Here is a 12,626-nt window from a genome sequence, read left to right on the forward strand (position 1 = left end):
GAATGTCCCCACTGTGGGCCAGGCAGCCTGGGAGCCTGCCCGCCTGCTCGGGGTCAAGAAGCCATAGTGGGTCCCTTATGGCCAGTGCCTTCCATTTGGCTCCCAGGCCGGAGAGAAAACAGATTGACCAATGCCCGAAGCGAAGCCTTTAACCCAGCCGTGGGAGACACTACCTCATCCTCAGGGGCAAGCACCCAGCCGGCTGGGAACTGTGCCCTGGGGCAGTGTGGGGACAGCTGGGAGAGATGCCACCACGCTGGGGTGGGTAGCCATCCAGCCTGGCCAGACATGACCCAGGGCAAAGGTGGGTGCTGCCTTTCTGGCACCCCACGAAGTCACAGCATCATCCCATGGACCACTCTGCCCTTGGCATCTTCGAGGTGGGCAGGGCAGTGCCAGATGCACTCTGACCCCGCTCTGGTCTGTGCTCATGCTGCCATCTCCCAGCCACACTTCTGGACCTTCTTGGCTGGCCAAAAGTGTTATTTCTGCCAGGGTTTGTGACAGACAATTCACAACTGACTGTCACCAGGGGGTGACAGTCACTTCCCCATTTTTGCCCTGGAGAAATGAGCTGATAGGTTGTCTCAAGCTGGGCAGGTGGAGGAGAGTGGGGTCAGGGATCCCACAAGATGCTCCAACACCTGTTTTGGGCTGAATCCTCGCAGTGCATGGCTAAAACCCAGGGATGCTGCTGCTGGGTCTCAGAGTCTTGTTGCATGGCAAAGAGCTTCTCCCATCAGTGGAATGCACTGGGCAAACCCCAAAGCCCTTCTCACTCGCCACAGATATTTCTGCAGGGACCTGTCACTCGCCTTGAGAATGATGGCACGAATTGAGGAGAGCAGCCACAAGCTGTTCCTGTGCAGGCAGGGGGCCGCCGCCGGGCGCTGGCCCCAGGCGACCAGCTCTGGGCTCCACCGTGGCCTAATTAGCTTGTTTGCCTCGTTAGGCATGGGCCTGGGGGGGTGTTCAAAGGGAAGGCTCAGCCGGTTTCAAAGCAGGACTCAAAAACATCTTTACACCCAGAGAGAGGCACGATGGGATTCACACCCCGCCGACAGGGACTGATTGCTGGTGGCACCATTCTCTGTGACTAGAAATAGCCATTAAGCCCGTTGCCCCCTTCCTCCTGGAGGTGCAGTGGCATCCTCCTGCCTCAGCTCCTCTCCTCCCCCTGGATCTGCCACTGAGCTGGGCTCCCCATTAGGCTGAGAACACAACCCGGGGCTGCTCCGAGCTGCTCCCCGGCACCGGCTGTGCCCCGGCAACTCAGGGAGGCTCAGCCGGCAGCTGGGGAAGGGTTAACCCTGGAGCCTTCCCAGACAATTACCACAGGCCTGACCCCACGGATGCTGCTCTCTTCTTATCAGAGGGAGATGATAACCAGCTATAAGAAGTTAATGAAGCTGCAGGATGAGTCAATGCTCTCCCGCTGCTCTCCAGATGTTCCCGTCCTTTCCCCAGGGGAATGACGGAGGAATGACGGAGGGATTCTATCTGCCTGCCATAAATAGAAAGAAAATACCCCAAAACCCCAACCTTAACCCCATACCAACCCCTTTCAGCACACAGCCTACTTGCTGACCTGCTGTCAGAGCAAGAATCCGGGGACCAGTGGAGAGCATGCCTTCCCCACGGAGGGGTGAAAAGCAGGGATAAATCTGGGACTGGAGAAAGGGTGCATGGGATGACCACTGGCCCAGAGGGAAAGACAATGGGTGCTCCCAGCCTCCTCCCACTGGGATGCCAGAGCCCACATCCCAGCAGAGGCGGAAGGGTGCCGGGGTTTTGGGCTGAGTCAGGCTGGGCAGGAAACTCCAGGACCTCTCCTGCAGCTGCAGCCAGCCAGGGAGGTTCAGTAAGTAAGTGAGTAAGCTCGGAGTTTCAGTAAACTCAGAGGATGTTTAGCCAAGAGGTGTAATGGAGGAGGTGGGGGGTTGTTTTGGAGGAGAGGCTTGAGCAGGTCCTGGTAACCAGCTGTCCCCTGCATGTGGCCACAGGTGACGGCTGCACCAACATCCTCGGACAGCGTGTGGGTGACAGGGTGCAGACCCTGCCCAGCACCCACGGCCCCACTCCCGGCCAGGTGCAGCAAGGTCAGTCCAACAGGCCAAGCTGGGCAAGTGCTACTGCAGTGTGACACTCTTGGGTGCATGTTCCCTGTGACAGAGGGGCACCCAAACCACCTGTACCTGGGGCTGACTGAAATACTGACTTGGGAGCTTCTCTACCCCTTCCATACCTTTTGATTTTGATTGCCAGTGGGTGCTGGAGGGATGTCCTCACTGTCCAGTTCTGGGGGATATGCCTTCTAATCCACATGGATAATGCCTGCCCAAGGACCTGTACATCCCCCAGACCTGACCAGGCATTTGAGGCTCCTGGGCAACCCACAGTGGGGGTTTACTGGGGAACTGTGCACTGAATCAGGGAATATTTCCCAGCTTTGATTCAGCTTCATTGTAATATCTCCCAGCCAGCTTGCTGCTACCTTGTGCTGGGGACTTGGCAGCTGCCAGGGCACCCTCTGCCCATGCACAGGAGCACCTGGCAGCCCCAATCACCCTTCCTGCTGGGTTTCATCTCAGCATATCCCTGGCTTGCACTCAGCCAGGGCAGGAGTACTGGGCCCCCTTTTGAGGGTGCCCAGTGAGGCTTCCTTCTGCCACCTCAGCTTCCCAGGGGCAGTTCCCTTCCTCAGTTTCCCCAGCACCTCTTGGAGGTCACGACAAAAACTCGCCCCCAATTCTCCCTGATGGGTCCGGCAGGGACGTCTCTGCTGCTGCCGTTTATTTACCCTTCTTTCATCACCACCAAATATAAGAGATGAGCTCATGCCTCTCGCCAGGCTCTGACGACACGGGGTTTATTTCCACTGCAGGTATAAATAAAAAGCAGTGCGGCAGGCACCGGGGCGCCTCGTGCTCGGGAGGAGAGTCATCTTGGTGGAGTTAATAGCTTGGCCAGGGGAAACCAGAGCCCTTGTGGGCCTCGAAGTCTCTCTGGCATCCCAGGGATGAGGATGGGGATGCTCTCCCTCCCTGGGCATCCACACTGTGATTGGGGGGAGTGGGGGAGCGGTGTGAGACCCCCCAAGCTGCTCTTCACTTCCCAACCCTCTCTGCCTGGCAGCAGCTCCCGGTAGCCCCAGTGAAGCCCCGGGACCCACCATTGCTCGCTAATCCCCACCGAGACCTGACCTAATTCCCGGGCACGTGAGCGTGTCTCCAGGCAGACTGCTCAGCGCCGGGGCCGCAGATCAAAGCGCGGGATGGCAGCGCATCCACGGCACGCCTGGAGACACCGGCTCCAATCCTCGCGCTGCCGACACATTCTCCCTGGCACCCCGAGTCGCAGGCAGCTTCTGCCTGGCCCTGACAACAGCGGAGGCTTCTCCCAGCGCTGCTCTTGTATCTGGGGAAGGGTCTCGGTGTTTATGTCTGTGGGCCGGAGCGCAGAGCAGGGTAGGGGTTATCCAAAGTGTGGGGGAGGCTCCGGCGCTTTGCCACCATCCTGGATGGGCTCAGCCCCATCTGAGACATACAAGGCACCCAGGGACCTGGGGGGGGGGAAGGGGGAGCTGCAGGATCTCTGTGCAGGATCTCACCCCAGGGAGAAGGGCTGAGGATGCAGAGCATCCCAGCACTGCCCAGACATAATACACAGGACTTTGCAGCTATCCCCAAGCCAAACCTCCCCCAGCTCGGGCACTGCAGGGAGTGCTGGGTGCCAGGTGCCATGGTAAGCGTTGCACCCTGATGCTGCTGTTTGAAGCTCTACTTTATTCCTCTTTTTCTGCCCATTCTCCTTCCCTACCACTGCAGTGGGGCTCCTGGCTGGCTGATCACCTCCCACCCTTTGGTGAGTTCTCCCAAGTCCTCTGTGGAACTGCAGCTTTTCTGTAAGTCTCCTTTTGGTGCCACCATGTGACTAACTCCCGTGTTCAGTGATGTCACGTGGCCCCTCTTGCCTCTCTTAAGGGGCATAAAGGTCCAAATTGAGCACCCAGCGTCCTAAAACAATTCACTCTCCTCTGGAGTCAGGATAAGCCAGCTGTGAGCCCAACCACCCTTCGGGTCCGTGCTTCACTCGCCAGCCCTGGTGTCACCTGAGCCAGGTGGCAGTGAAGGCACTCAGTTCACTGACCTCCCTTCATTGATGAGCTCTGTCTTTGATTCCTTTTTTTTTCACCTATAAATAATTCTTCTTGTACCATCCAACGTGGAAGTACCAATTTTGGTGCCCAGGCTCTAGCCAGCAGTCAGATGCCACTGACCTGTAGTGGGTCACCAGTGCCAGGATGGGGACAGGCTCAGCACAGGCTGCAGAGCCATGTGGAGCCATGCTGCATCCAAGTCTGCTCTGCCCAACGTTGCTGCAGCCCCACGAGGATGGGAAACCTTCATCCCAAAGCCTGGGTGATTTTCAGCTCCAGGGCTTGCCCCGTCCTTCTAGGTCCCCAAAGGGCAAGGGCTCCAAAAGAGCCCGTGACAGGAAAAGGGTTTGATCAGCACAACTCAGATGAGTACCTTTGCTGCCAGCCCCAGGGATACAATGCCCACTGGTTCCCTGGGACAGGCAGGGCTGCTCTGACCTGCACATCTCCTCCCCAGACAACCATCCTCCTCCGTCCCACTGGAGGTTCAGATGCCTTTTCAGGGTAGAAAACACTCTGTCTTCTCTGACACATTACGATTTGGGGGTTAGAAAACCAACACCTGAACTTTTCCAGCCCCTACTCCATTTTTTTTGCACTCTCTAGCAGTTTTCCTGCCACCACTGCCAAACACCAGCATGATTTGGGTATTTGCAGGGAAGCTGAAACCCCTGCCCCTGGAACCCCATTTTCTCCCCAGCTGAGATGTGGTTTGGTTCCAGCAACTGCCAACCCTGGCTCCAATTTCTCCCCATTCTCCAAGATGGAGCTTGACTTTTGCAGGTGAGCTGCTGGCAGAGATGGGACACTGGAGGGACGAGCCATCAGGAGTGCAGGAGGAAGAGAAATGTGACCCTCAGCTCTGACTGCTCATGTGTGGGGTAAGGAAACTCCAATATTTCATCAGGGATGTTTTACTCCACCAAATGCAATGAAAGGGCTCGTGTGGCAGCCAAAGCAGAGATGCTCTCCTGCCCTCCCCATCCCAGTTTGGGCTCCAGCAGGATCCTGGGGACACACCACTGGGTCTCTCCTCTGCAGGAGGCTGCAGGGAGAGGAGGCTGCCAAGCCTGGCCTCTGCTGGGATGTTTGACCCTGGCAGGAGCATCATTCCCATCCTTTTTGCAGAGCATCCCTCTGGCAGGGCTGAGCATCAGCCTCTTCAGCTGAGAGCTAATACTACCCCTCCTACCTACACATACCTACACACCCTACTCCCTCCAGCCAGCTCTGAGGAGCTCTGGCTTTGCCCAGCTCAGCATTGCTGAGCGCACAGGGCAGCCCCCTAAAGTGCCAAATAAAAGATTTCGGTCCCAGAGGAGATGGGGGCTTGGGAGCATCAAGTCTCCCAGGGCTTTTGGTGATTTTTCAGGGCTTTCAAATGGTTTGAAGAGCATGATGGCATCTCTCTGCCTGGTGCTGGGCCCTGAACTGGAAGATGGACAGACCTGGACAGACCCTGAAGCTGCTCAGAGCTCTAGCCCAGGCTCTTGCCAAGACAGTGGGGTTTGCCCCTGGGCAGGGGGAGTCTCCCAAGGCTGGGCAGGATTTTGGCAGTGACTGCTGTGGTGCAGTGGCTCCCTATGGGGAGCCCTGGGCCTGCCTGGAATGCTGCACCGGCTGTATGGGAAGAATGGAGGACCTGTAACTCCTGCGTGCTCAGAAAGCAAAGCATCCTTCTCATGCTGCCCCTGCCCAGCCTAGGCACCAGTGCCCAGAGCAGCCGAGGGGGTTGCTCTTGGATGCCTTCACCTTCTCCAGAGCTCAGCCACGAAATCTGGGCCAGGGGACAAGGCTGTGAAGAACAGCACTTGCTGCTCTGGGCTTCCTGAGCCCACAGCTGGCAGAGGAGAGTGGGGTGGTGGGGTGCCCTGTACCCCCATCACCCCCGGGGGAGCGCAGGTCTCCTCGGGCAGTGAGGACGGAGCAGCCCCGGGAGCTCCAGCATCTCCTCTCCTGCACCACTCCTTCCCCGCCCGGCGGGACTCGGCTCCCGGTGCGCGGGAAGCGATGAGGTCATGGTGCTTAATATAGCGATTTCATCACAGCCCTTCTCCCCAGCAACACGGCCCGGCTCCCGCCGCCCCCCGGCCGGCAGCGCCCGGGATGCGGTGGGATGTGGGGCCGGCCCGGGGCTGTGCGGGGCCGCCCGTGCCTGGTGTCACAGTGCCGCCCTCTGGGCACCGCGGCCGGACGATGGGGATGCTCGACGCAGCCCCCCCACCCCCCAGGTACCCAGATCTGAGCGGCACACTGGATGCATCGCGTGTCCCCCCTCCTCTTCCCCCCCTCGCCGCCCCGTGCCATCCTGTCCCAGCCGTGGATTTAGAAGCAGGGGTGGGGAAGATGGTTTTTTTTCCCTCCTCCCCACCCCGCTCATGCCCCAGAGTCCCGCAAACCGCTTCCCGTTCTCCTAAATAATAAGCTTTTCCTTTCCTCTTTCTTTTTCCCTATTGCACGCACAAGAGGCTTTCTGACTGCCCTGATCCTCAGATACAAACCCTAGAGATCTGAAAAAACCCCCCAACAGTATTTTTCTCCCTAAAAAATAAGAGAACTCCTAGTGAAGTGCCCCAGCCCCGCACCTGCACGCTCCTGGCTGCATCACGTGGGATTACTGGGGGAGTGGAGAGGGGTCTACATAGAGGCAGGGCCTCACAGAGCTGGGATTAGGGCCGTAATGATGTTGGAGCTGTAACCCCTCCCTGCTGTGCCAGGGCAGCATCACCTCCACAGCCCCCTTCCCTCCCGGGAATATAGGGAAAGATGTGGCTCTGGGACTTACCTGTCAGCAGGGCCTGCTTCAGCTCAGCATCCCCCAGGGCACTGGGGCCGGATCTGTAGAGCACTTCACTGTCGAGACCTGGGGGACAGGCAGGAGAGAGGGGTTAATGCTGAGTTCCATATCCTCCTTTCCAACATAATGGAAGCAGGCAGGGACCGAGAACGCCAAGCTCCCACTCTGGGTGGGTACTGGGGTGAGTGGGCAGAGGTTTGGCTCTGGTGATGCTCTTGGGGCCTCTTTGAGCACGGCAGAGCCAGTGGCTGCACGTGTGCCCCACTGTGTGCCCTGCAGAGGGATGGGCAACCCGGGTCTCCGTACCTTGTTTTTCCAGCGCCTCGATGAGCCTGGCCACGGTCGGCAGCGCCTGCTCGGGGAGGGTGGGATGCTCGGCGAGCTCTGCCTGCCCGGGGAGCCCTGTGATGGAAAGAAGGGGAGAAAAGGTTTGGAAATTCCTGCCTGCAGGAATTCCAGTCTCTTTTCTCAGCTGCCCCATGATAGGATCAAGCTGCTGCTTTGGCAGAGCCACAGCCAATACTTTGGCTCAGGCTTGTCCAATTTTGGAGCACTTCTCCCTTATTTTATCCTCTTTTTGCAGTAAGAGTCACTGTTGGGGGCTCAGCTGCTTGCTGAGATGCAAAGACATGCTCAGGCACATGCCCTGCTCATGGGGAACATCCCATCCTGGGCATGGAGACCCTTCAGGCCAAAACCCCTTCCCCACCTCTCCTCCTATGGCACCGGGACTGCCCCCACTCATCACCCACAGCCCACAGTGACACCGGGCAGGAGCTGGGAACCAGATCCATACCCACCACCGACATGGCTCTCTGCAGCTCTCACCCACTTGGATTCTCTGGTGTCTGTGACAGGATTGAGGACAGGCCCTGGCAGGACTCAGTCCTTGGTTGGTGGAGACCTCCTTCAGCCCTTGAGGAGCCCTTTGGCCGAACATGGGTCAGGCTTCCCACAGCACAAATCCCCATGTACTGCTGACTCCTGGGTTTTATACCAAGGACACCTCACCCTAGACCATGACAGAGAGGAGCAAACCCCTCAGCAGGCAGGAGAGCAGCTGTCCTTACCCCAGCTCATGTTGTATCCACCCATCCCTTTTTACCCCAGCTGATGAACCCTTCCTGTGTGGGTTATACCCGAGGGAGACTCCAGCAGTGCAGTTCTGGGATTTCTCCCCATTCTCTCTCTTTGGTGGCCTTTAAAGCCCCAGAAAGGCAGTGGGCAGGGGCCTGGCAGGGGCAGGGACTGCCACTGGCTGCAGCACATCAGAGCCCTGTGCGACTGCTGCAGTACAGACATGTACATGTGGAAATGCTGGGAAAAAAAAAATAGAGGGACTTCGGGGAGGGCCACGCTGCCTCCAGTCTTTTGCAAAAACACAACCTGGACACAACAGGTGGATCCAGGCTCTGATCCTCACCGCAGTGATGCCCTGGTGCTCCCTGGAGAACAGGGAGGGATGCAAACCTCCCGCTCGTGGGTGGCTGATCCAGCCCCAGGCACGGCTGCAACCCCAAAGCCCAGCAAGGGGGTCTCCTCTGCTGCCCAACGGGGATGTGTGGGTGCCTTGGGTGGGAACAGGGAAGATTTCAGGGTTTAAAGCAAAGCACATCGTTGGGAGCTCATGTAAAAATGTCACCACCGCATGAGTGGTTTTGTAATTAGGCAAAACTGGGCTTTTCCTCCAAACCAATGGCTTAGGGGTAAGGTGGTGACTGCAGAAAAATAACTATCTGTTCCTCCTTGCTGGGAACAACAGGAATGGCCCCAAGCTGTGCCAAGATGGACCCCAGCACCCTGACACCCTGCTTGGCTCCAGCCCCAGGTGAGGTGGAGGTGATCCCTCTTGGCAGTGGGACCACCGGGCACAACTAGTCAGGGGCAAAACAGCCACTGAGCTCCTGGGAAATCCCCTGGGACTCGGATCTGCTGCAGAGTCATCTTCAGGATGTTATTTAATTAAAAAAATAAGACCATTTCTCCCTGCAGAGTCAGCCCTGACTTGAAGGCACGGCTGGGACATGCAGTGTCTCTCTGTCATCCAGGGCTTCCCCCATGGCTTCAGCCAGCTCAGGGTCCCTGTGTGGCACCAGGGCTCGGTGGGCACTGAGGGCACTCTGGGTGGTGCACTGCTGTCGCAGAAAAATAAATTAGGGCTGGCCAAAAAAAAATATCCCTCAAACCTCCATCTGGGAATGGAAACACTATGGCAAGAATTAAAAAAAAAAAAAATAAAAAAGAAGGAAAACCAAAAGCACCTTCTCTTTCAAAAGGATTTTGGAGATTTTTACTCAAAGGGAACTCTCGCCAGCCAGGAGGTTTGGGTTTAAACTGACGTAAAATGGCACACACTGCTCCCCTGCTGCAGAAAGATGTGGTTGTGGGACATGAATCTCCCCTGCTGAGGTGCCTGCACACCCTGGCATTGCCTCAGGAAAGGCACTCCACAGAGGGGCATCCCACAGCACAGCACTGAGGAGGCAGCACCCAACATGCCCCTGGATAGCAGGGCTGGACGCCTGGCCATGGCCAGAGCACGTCCTGCAGACAGCAGCACTCTCCACAACCTACCCCCAAAACCTGCTCTTAAGGATTTTTTTCCCCCTACTAAAAAATATGAATTTTACATTTTTAAAAATTTTGTTATCCCCTTGCCCAAGCACATGCACAGCTGGGGCTCCTGTGCTGACACCTCCAGCATGGGCCAGGCTCTCCAGGCAGATGAGCTTCCTTGACTTGTGGGGCATCACCACATCCCCAGCACCTGCGGGCAGGGGTCCCGGGGCACATGTCCCAGCCCCTTGGAGAGGAGCCCATGCCAATCCCTGTGTGAGGCAGGCACAGGGGTGGGCAGCAAGGGCAGAAACAAGAAGGTGACTTCACACTTCTCCCTGGTGAATAAGGCTGGAGATCCCCAGGGTCTGCTCCTGTCTGACCCAAGCTGTCCATGCTATAGCACCGAGTTTGCCAGGGCTCAGCCTGCTGAACAGCCAGGGCAGAGGGCTCCTCACACAACGTCGGGCTTGACTGGGAAGGAGGCTCAAACCCTCCATCTGGCAGGGTAAGCACCCCCAAAAAGTGGCCTCCACCCTCCTACAAAGCCAGCATGTAGCTGCTCTTGGAGCCTCACCAGTGCTGGTGGGACTGTGGCCGCCTTGCTGCACTCAGAGCACTGGTCAGGGAGGAGAACCTGCACTTTTGGGAGGGGAGGCAGAGGGGCCCAGCATCCTTTTCAAATGGCTGGGGGGGCTCCGCATCAGGAACTGCTTGGCAACCCCACACATGGACGTGGATGATGCAGTGCTCAGCTCAGGAGCCAGGTGGTCCCCACCTCTTAAATCATGGTGGCAAGGTGGTCCTGAACCATATTTTGAAGAGAGATGCACTCCTCATCAGTGGACGCCCCTCTAAACCTGGGACCAAGGTACCTCCAGTGCCCATCCAGCCCAGAGGGGAAGCAGGTTCTCTGTGCCATGGTCCAAGACTGGGCAGGGAGGGTGCCCAGAGTGCTAGATCAGCAACTGGGCAGGTTTTGAGCAGTCACAGGTGAGGTGATGCCCCTCTCCCAGCCCAGGCCCACACAGACAGCCATTTCTCCTCCGTCACATCCTGGAGCAGGAGAGCACCATGGCTTTGGGGTTGCCAGGACATGCCTGGCTGGAAGGGGGGATTCTTACTTGGCTTTTTTTTTTTTTTTTAGCTTGTGTACATTATGTAACTGCTGTGAAACCCCTCCTGGCCCCAAGGCCCTTGGCCGTGGTGAGGGCAGAGCTGGCTGCATGAGTTCGGCAGAGAAATGGCTGGAGGCCTCCGTGCCAGGAAGGGTCTTCCTGAATATTCCTCCCAGTGCTGCAGCCCCCAGGGATAGAGGAGCCCCCCAGGGACCAATTCCACTGCCTGCCAAGATTGTTCCCTGTCCCAGCCTGCACAAAGTGACAATGAAGCCGGGAGCTGGCCGAGGGCCAGAGCTTGCCAGGGCACTGAGAGCAGCCTGAATCAGGTGCCGCAGTGGTGGGGAGAAGAGCAGTTGGAAAAAAAGTCTCTGGGGGACCACCATGGGGCTTTCTGATCCTCTCTGGGGGCCCAAAGGGCTCCTCCATCTTCTCCTGTGCTCTCAAAGACGTGGATCCCCTCGGACACCCCATGCCAGCACAGCAGCCAGCCTGGGATGCTGGTGAGGAGCAATCCCTGCAGCATGTTTGCCTGGGGAGTAACGACACTCGAGGCACCCCCTGCCTCCCCTGAGGCTGCCCTGATGCACCAGGGCAGGTAATTCCTGGGACAGCTCCTCTTACTGTGTCTGGATCCCCATCCTCAGGGTGGATTCCCACCAGGCCACCTAAATCGCAAGCATCCACCCCGGCTCCACACCACCCTCGCCATCTTGCAGGGGACACGCACCCGTGGGCTCCCACCTTCCTGCTCCCCCAGCACTCACCCCAGGGTGTGGGGGTCCCAGCGGGTGGCAGGGGCAAGGGCCGTGGCCTGGCCTTGGTGGCGGTGGTGGCGATGCGTGCGGGGCCCAGGTACTCCACGTAGGTGCCGGGGAAGTCTCCGCGCTCCTTGGTGCGCTCGTTGACGCCGTGCAGCCAGCCCTGGGGGTTGCGCTCGTCCCCGTCCTTGTAGTTGGGGCTGCTGAGCAGCCCGGCCCTGCTGACTGTCAGCACGTCCCCGGGGCACAGCGCCAGGTCCTCCTCCCGGTCCTTCTGGTACTCGTAGAGAGCCCGGTACTGCAGCCCGTCCGAGGAGGCCATGGTGGCAGCGTGGCGTGGGTCACACTGCCCTGATCCAGCCGGGCAGCGTGGCGTGGGTCACACTGCCCCGGTCCAGCCGGGCATCGGGGGCCCGGGGCGCCCGCACAGGGCAGGGGTGGCTGGGCTCGGGCAGTGCGGAGGGGTTGGGAGTGCTCCTCTCTCCCTGCACACGCAGAATGGAAATCTCAGTGTTGGAAGATGTCCGAGATGGAGAGCAGCTCCTGACCCTCCAACCCCAGAATTGCTGTGGAGCCAAGCCAGTGCCTGGGACTCATCAGGGCTGGCTCAGGTGTGGGTAAGGAGCTGTTTCTTCACCGGGGCAAATGGAGGGGAGAGAATGAGGCTAGTTGGGGTAGAGGGTACAAATGTGAGTCCTCTTCTCAGCCTGGCCTCATCCACACGGTGCTGGGGACCTCCCTCTCTCTGCTGGAGAGAAAGGCAGCGTGTTAGTGACCAAACCGCTGTCTTGACCTCAACCTCGTGCTCTGTCCCCCCATCCCAGCCTCCCAACACCAGGGAGAGCCCAGCAGCTCGCTCAGCTCCTGCTTCCCAGGGAGCTCCCGCCAGCAGGGCTCGGCCGCTGCACGCGAGGAAAGTACCGGCAAAGAGTCTGGAAAGTAGGGCAAGAGATCACGCCATGGGTTTTTAAAATAGACATATGTGCTGAGAAACCTCCTGCTGCACGCAGCTCCCCTCCGGCAGCTCCAGCCTGGCATTGCTGCACGGAGCTGGCAGATGAAGATGTAGGATTTTCATGTGGGTTTGGTTTTTGTTCCCCCCCCCTTCTTTCCTTTTTTTTTTTTTTTAAATTTTTTTTGATGCATTTTTATATATTCCTCCAAGAGTGACATCATCCCTAGGGGGAAAAGACGGTGCTGCTGCCGACCCGCTGCCCCCCAGCTTCCCGCAGGAC

The 12,626-nt window shown here is 58.2% G+C and overlaps 1 protein-coding gene across 3 annotated transcripts in view; it reads right to left on the reverse strand.

Annotated features, from left to right (window-relative positions):
* PIK3R3 (phosphoinositide-3-kinase regulatory subunit 3) overlaps nucleotides 1-12,134 on the reverse strand; it is a 77,188-nt gene extending 65,054 nt beyond the window's left edge. The window contains exons 1-3 of one of the 3 annotated variants that reach the window (XM_051795578.1): nucleotides 11,398-12,134; nucleotides 7,263-7,358; nucleotides 6,945-7,022 (exon numbers count right to left, since the gene is read on the reverse strand). In XM_051795578.1, coding sequence (XP_051651538.1) covers nucleotides 6,945-7,022; nucleotides 7,263-7,358; nucleotides 11,398-11,713 — 490 coding nt within the window. In that variant the 5' untranslated portion in view covers nucleotides 11,714-12,134. The remainder of the gene's footprint in view (nucleotides 1-6,944; nucleotides 7,023-7,262; nucleotides 7,359-11,397) is intronic. The other 2 variants (XM_051795568.1, XM_051795588.1) reach the window with 2 other exon arrangements.
* Between the last annotated feature and the right edge of the window lie 492 nt (nucleotides 12,135-12,626).

The sequence above is a fragment of the Manacus candei genome, unplaced genomic scaffold (assembly GCF_025592945.1).
Source record: "Manacus candei isolate 608988 ecotype Guabito, Panama unplaced genomic scaffold, ASM2559294v1 h1tg000005l, whole genome shotgun sequence".
NCBI classification, from domain to species: domain Eukaryota; kingdom Metazoa; phylum Chordata; class Aves; order Passeriformes; family Pipridae; genus Manacus; species Manacus candei.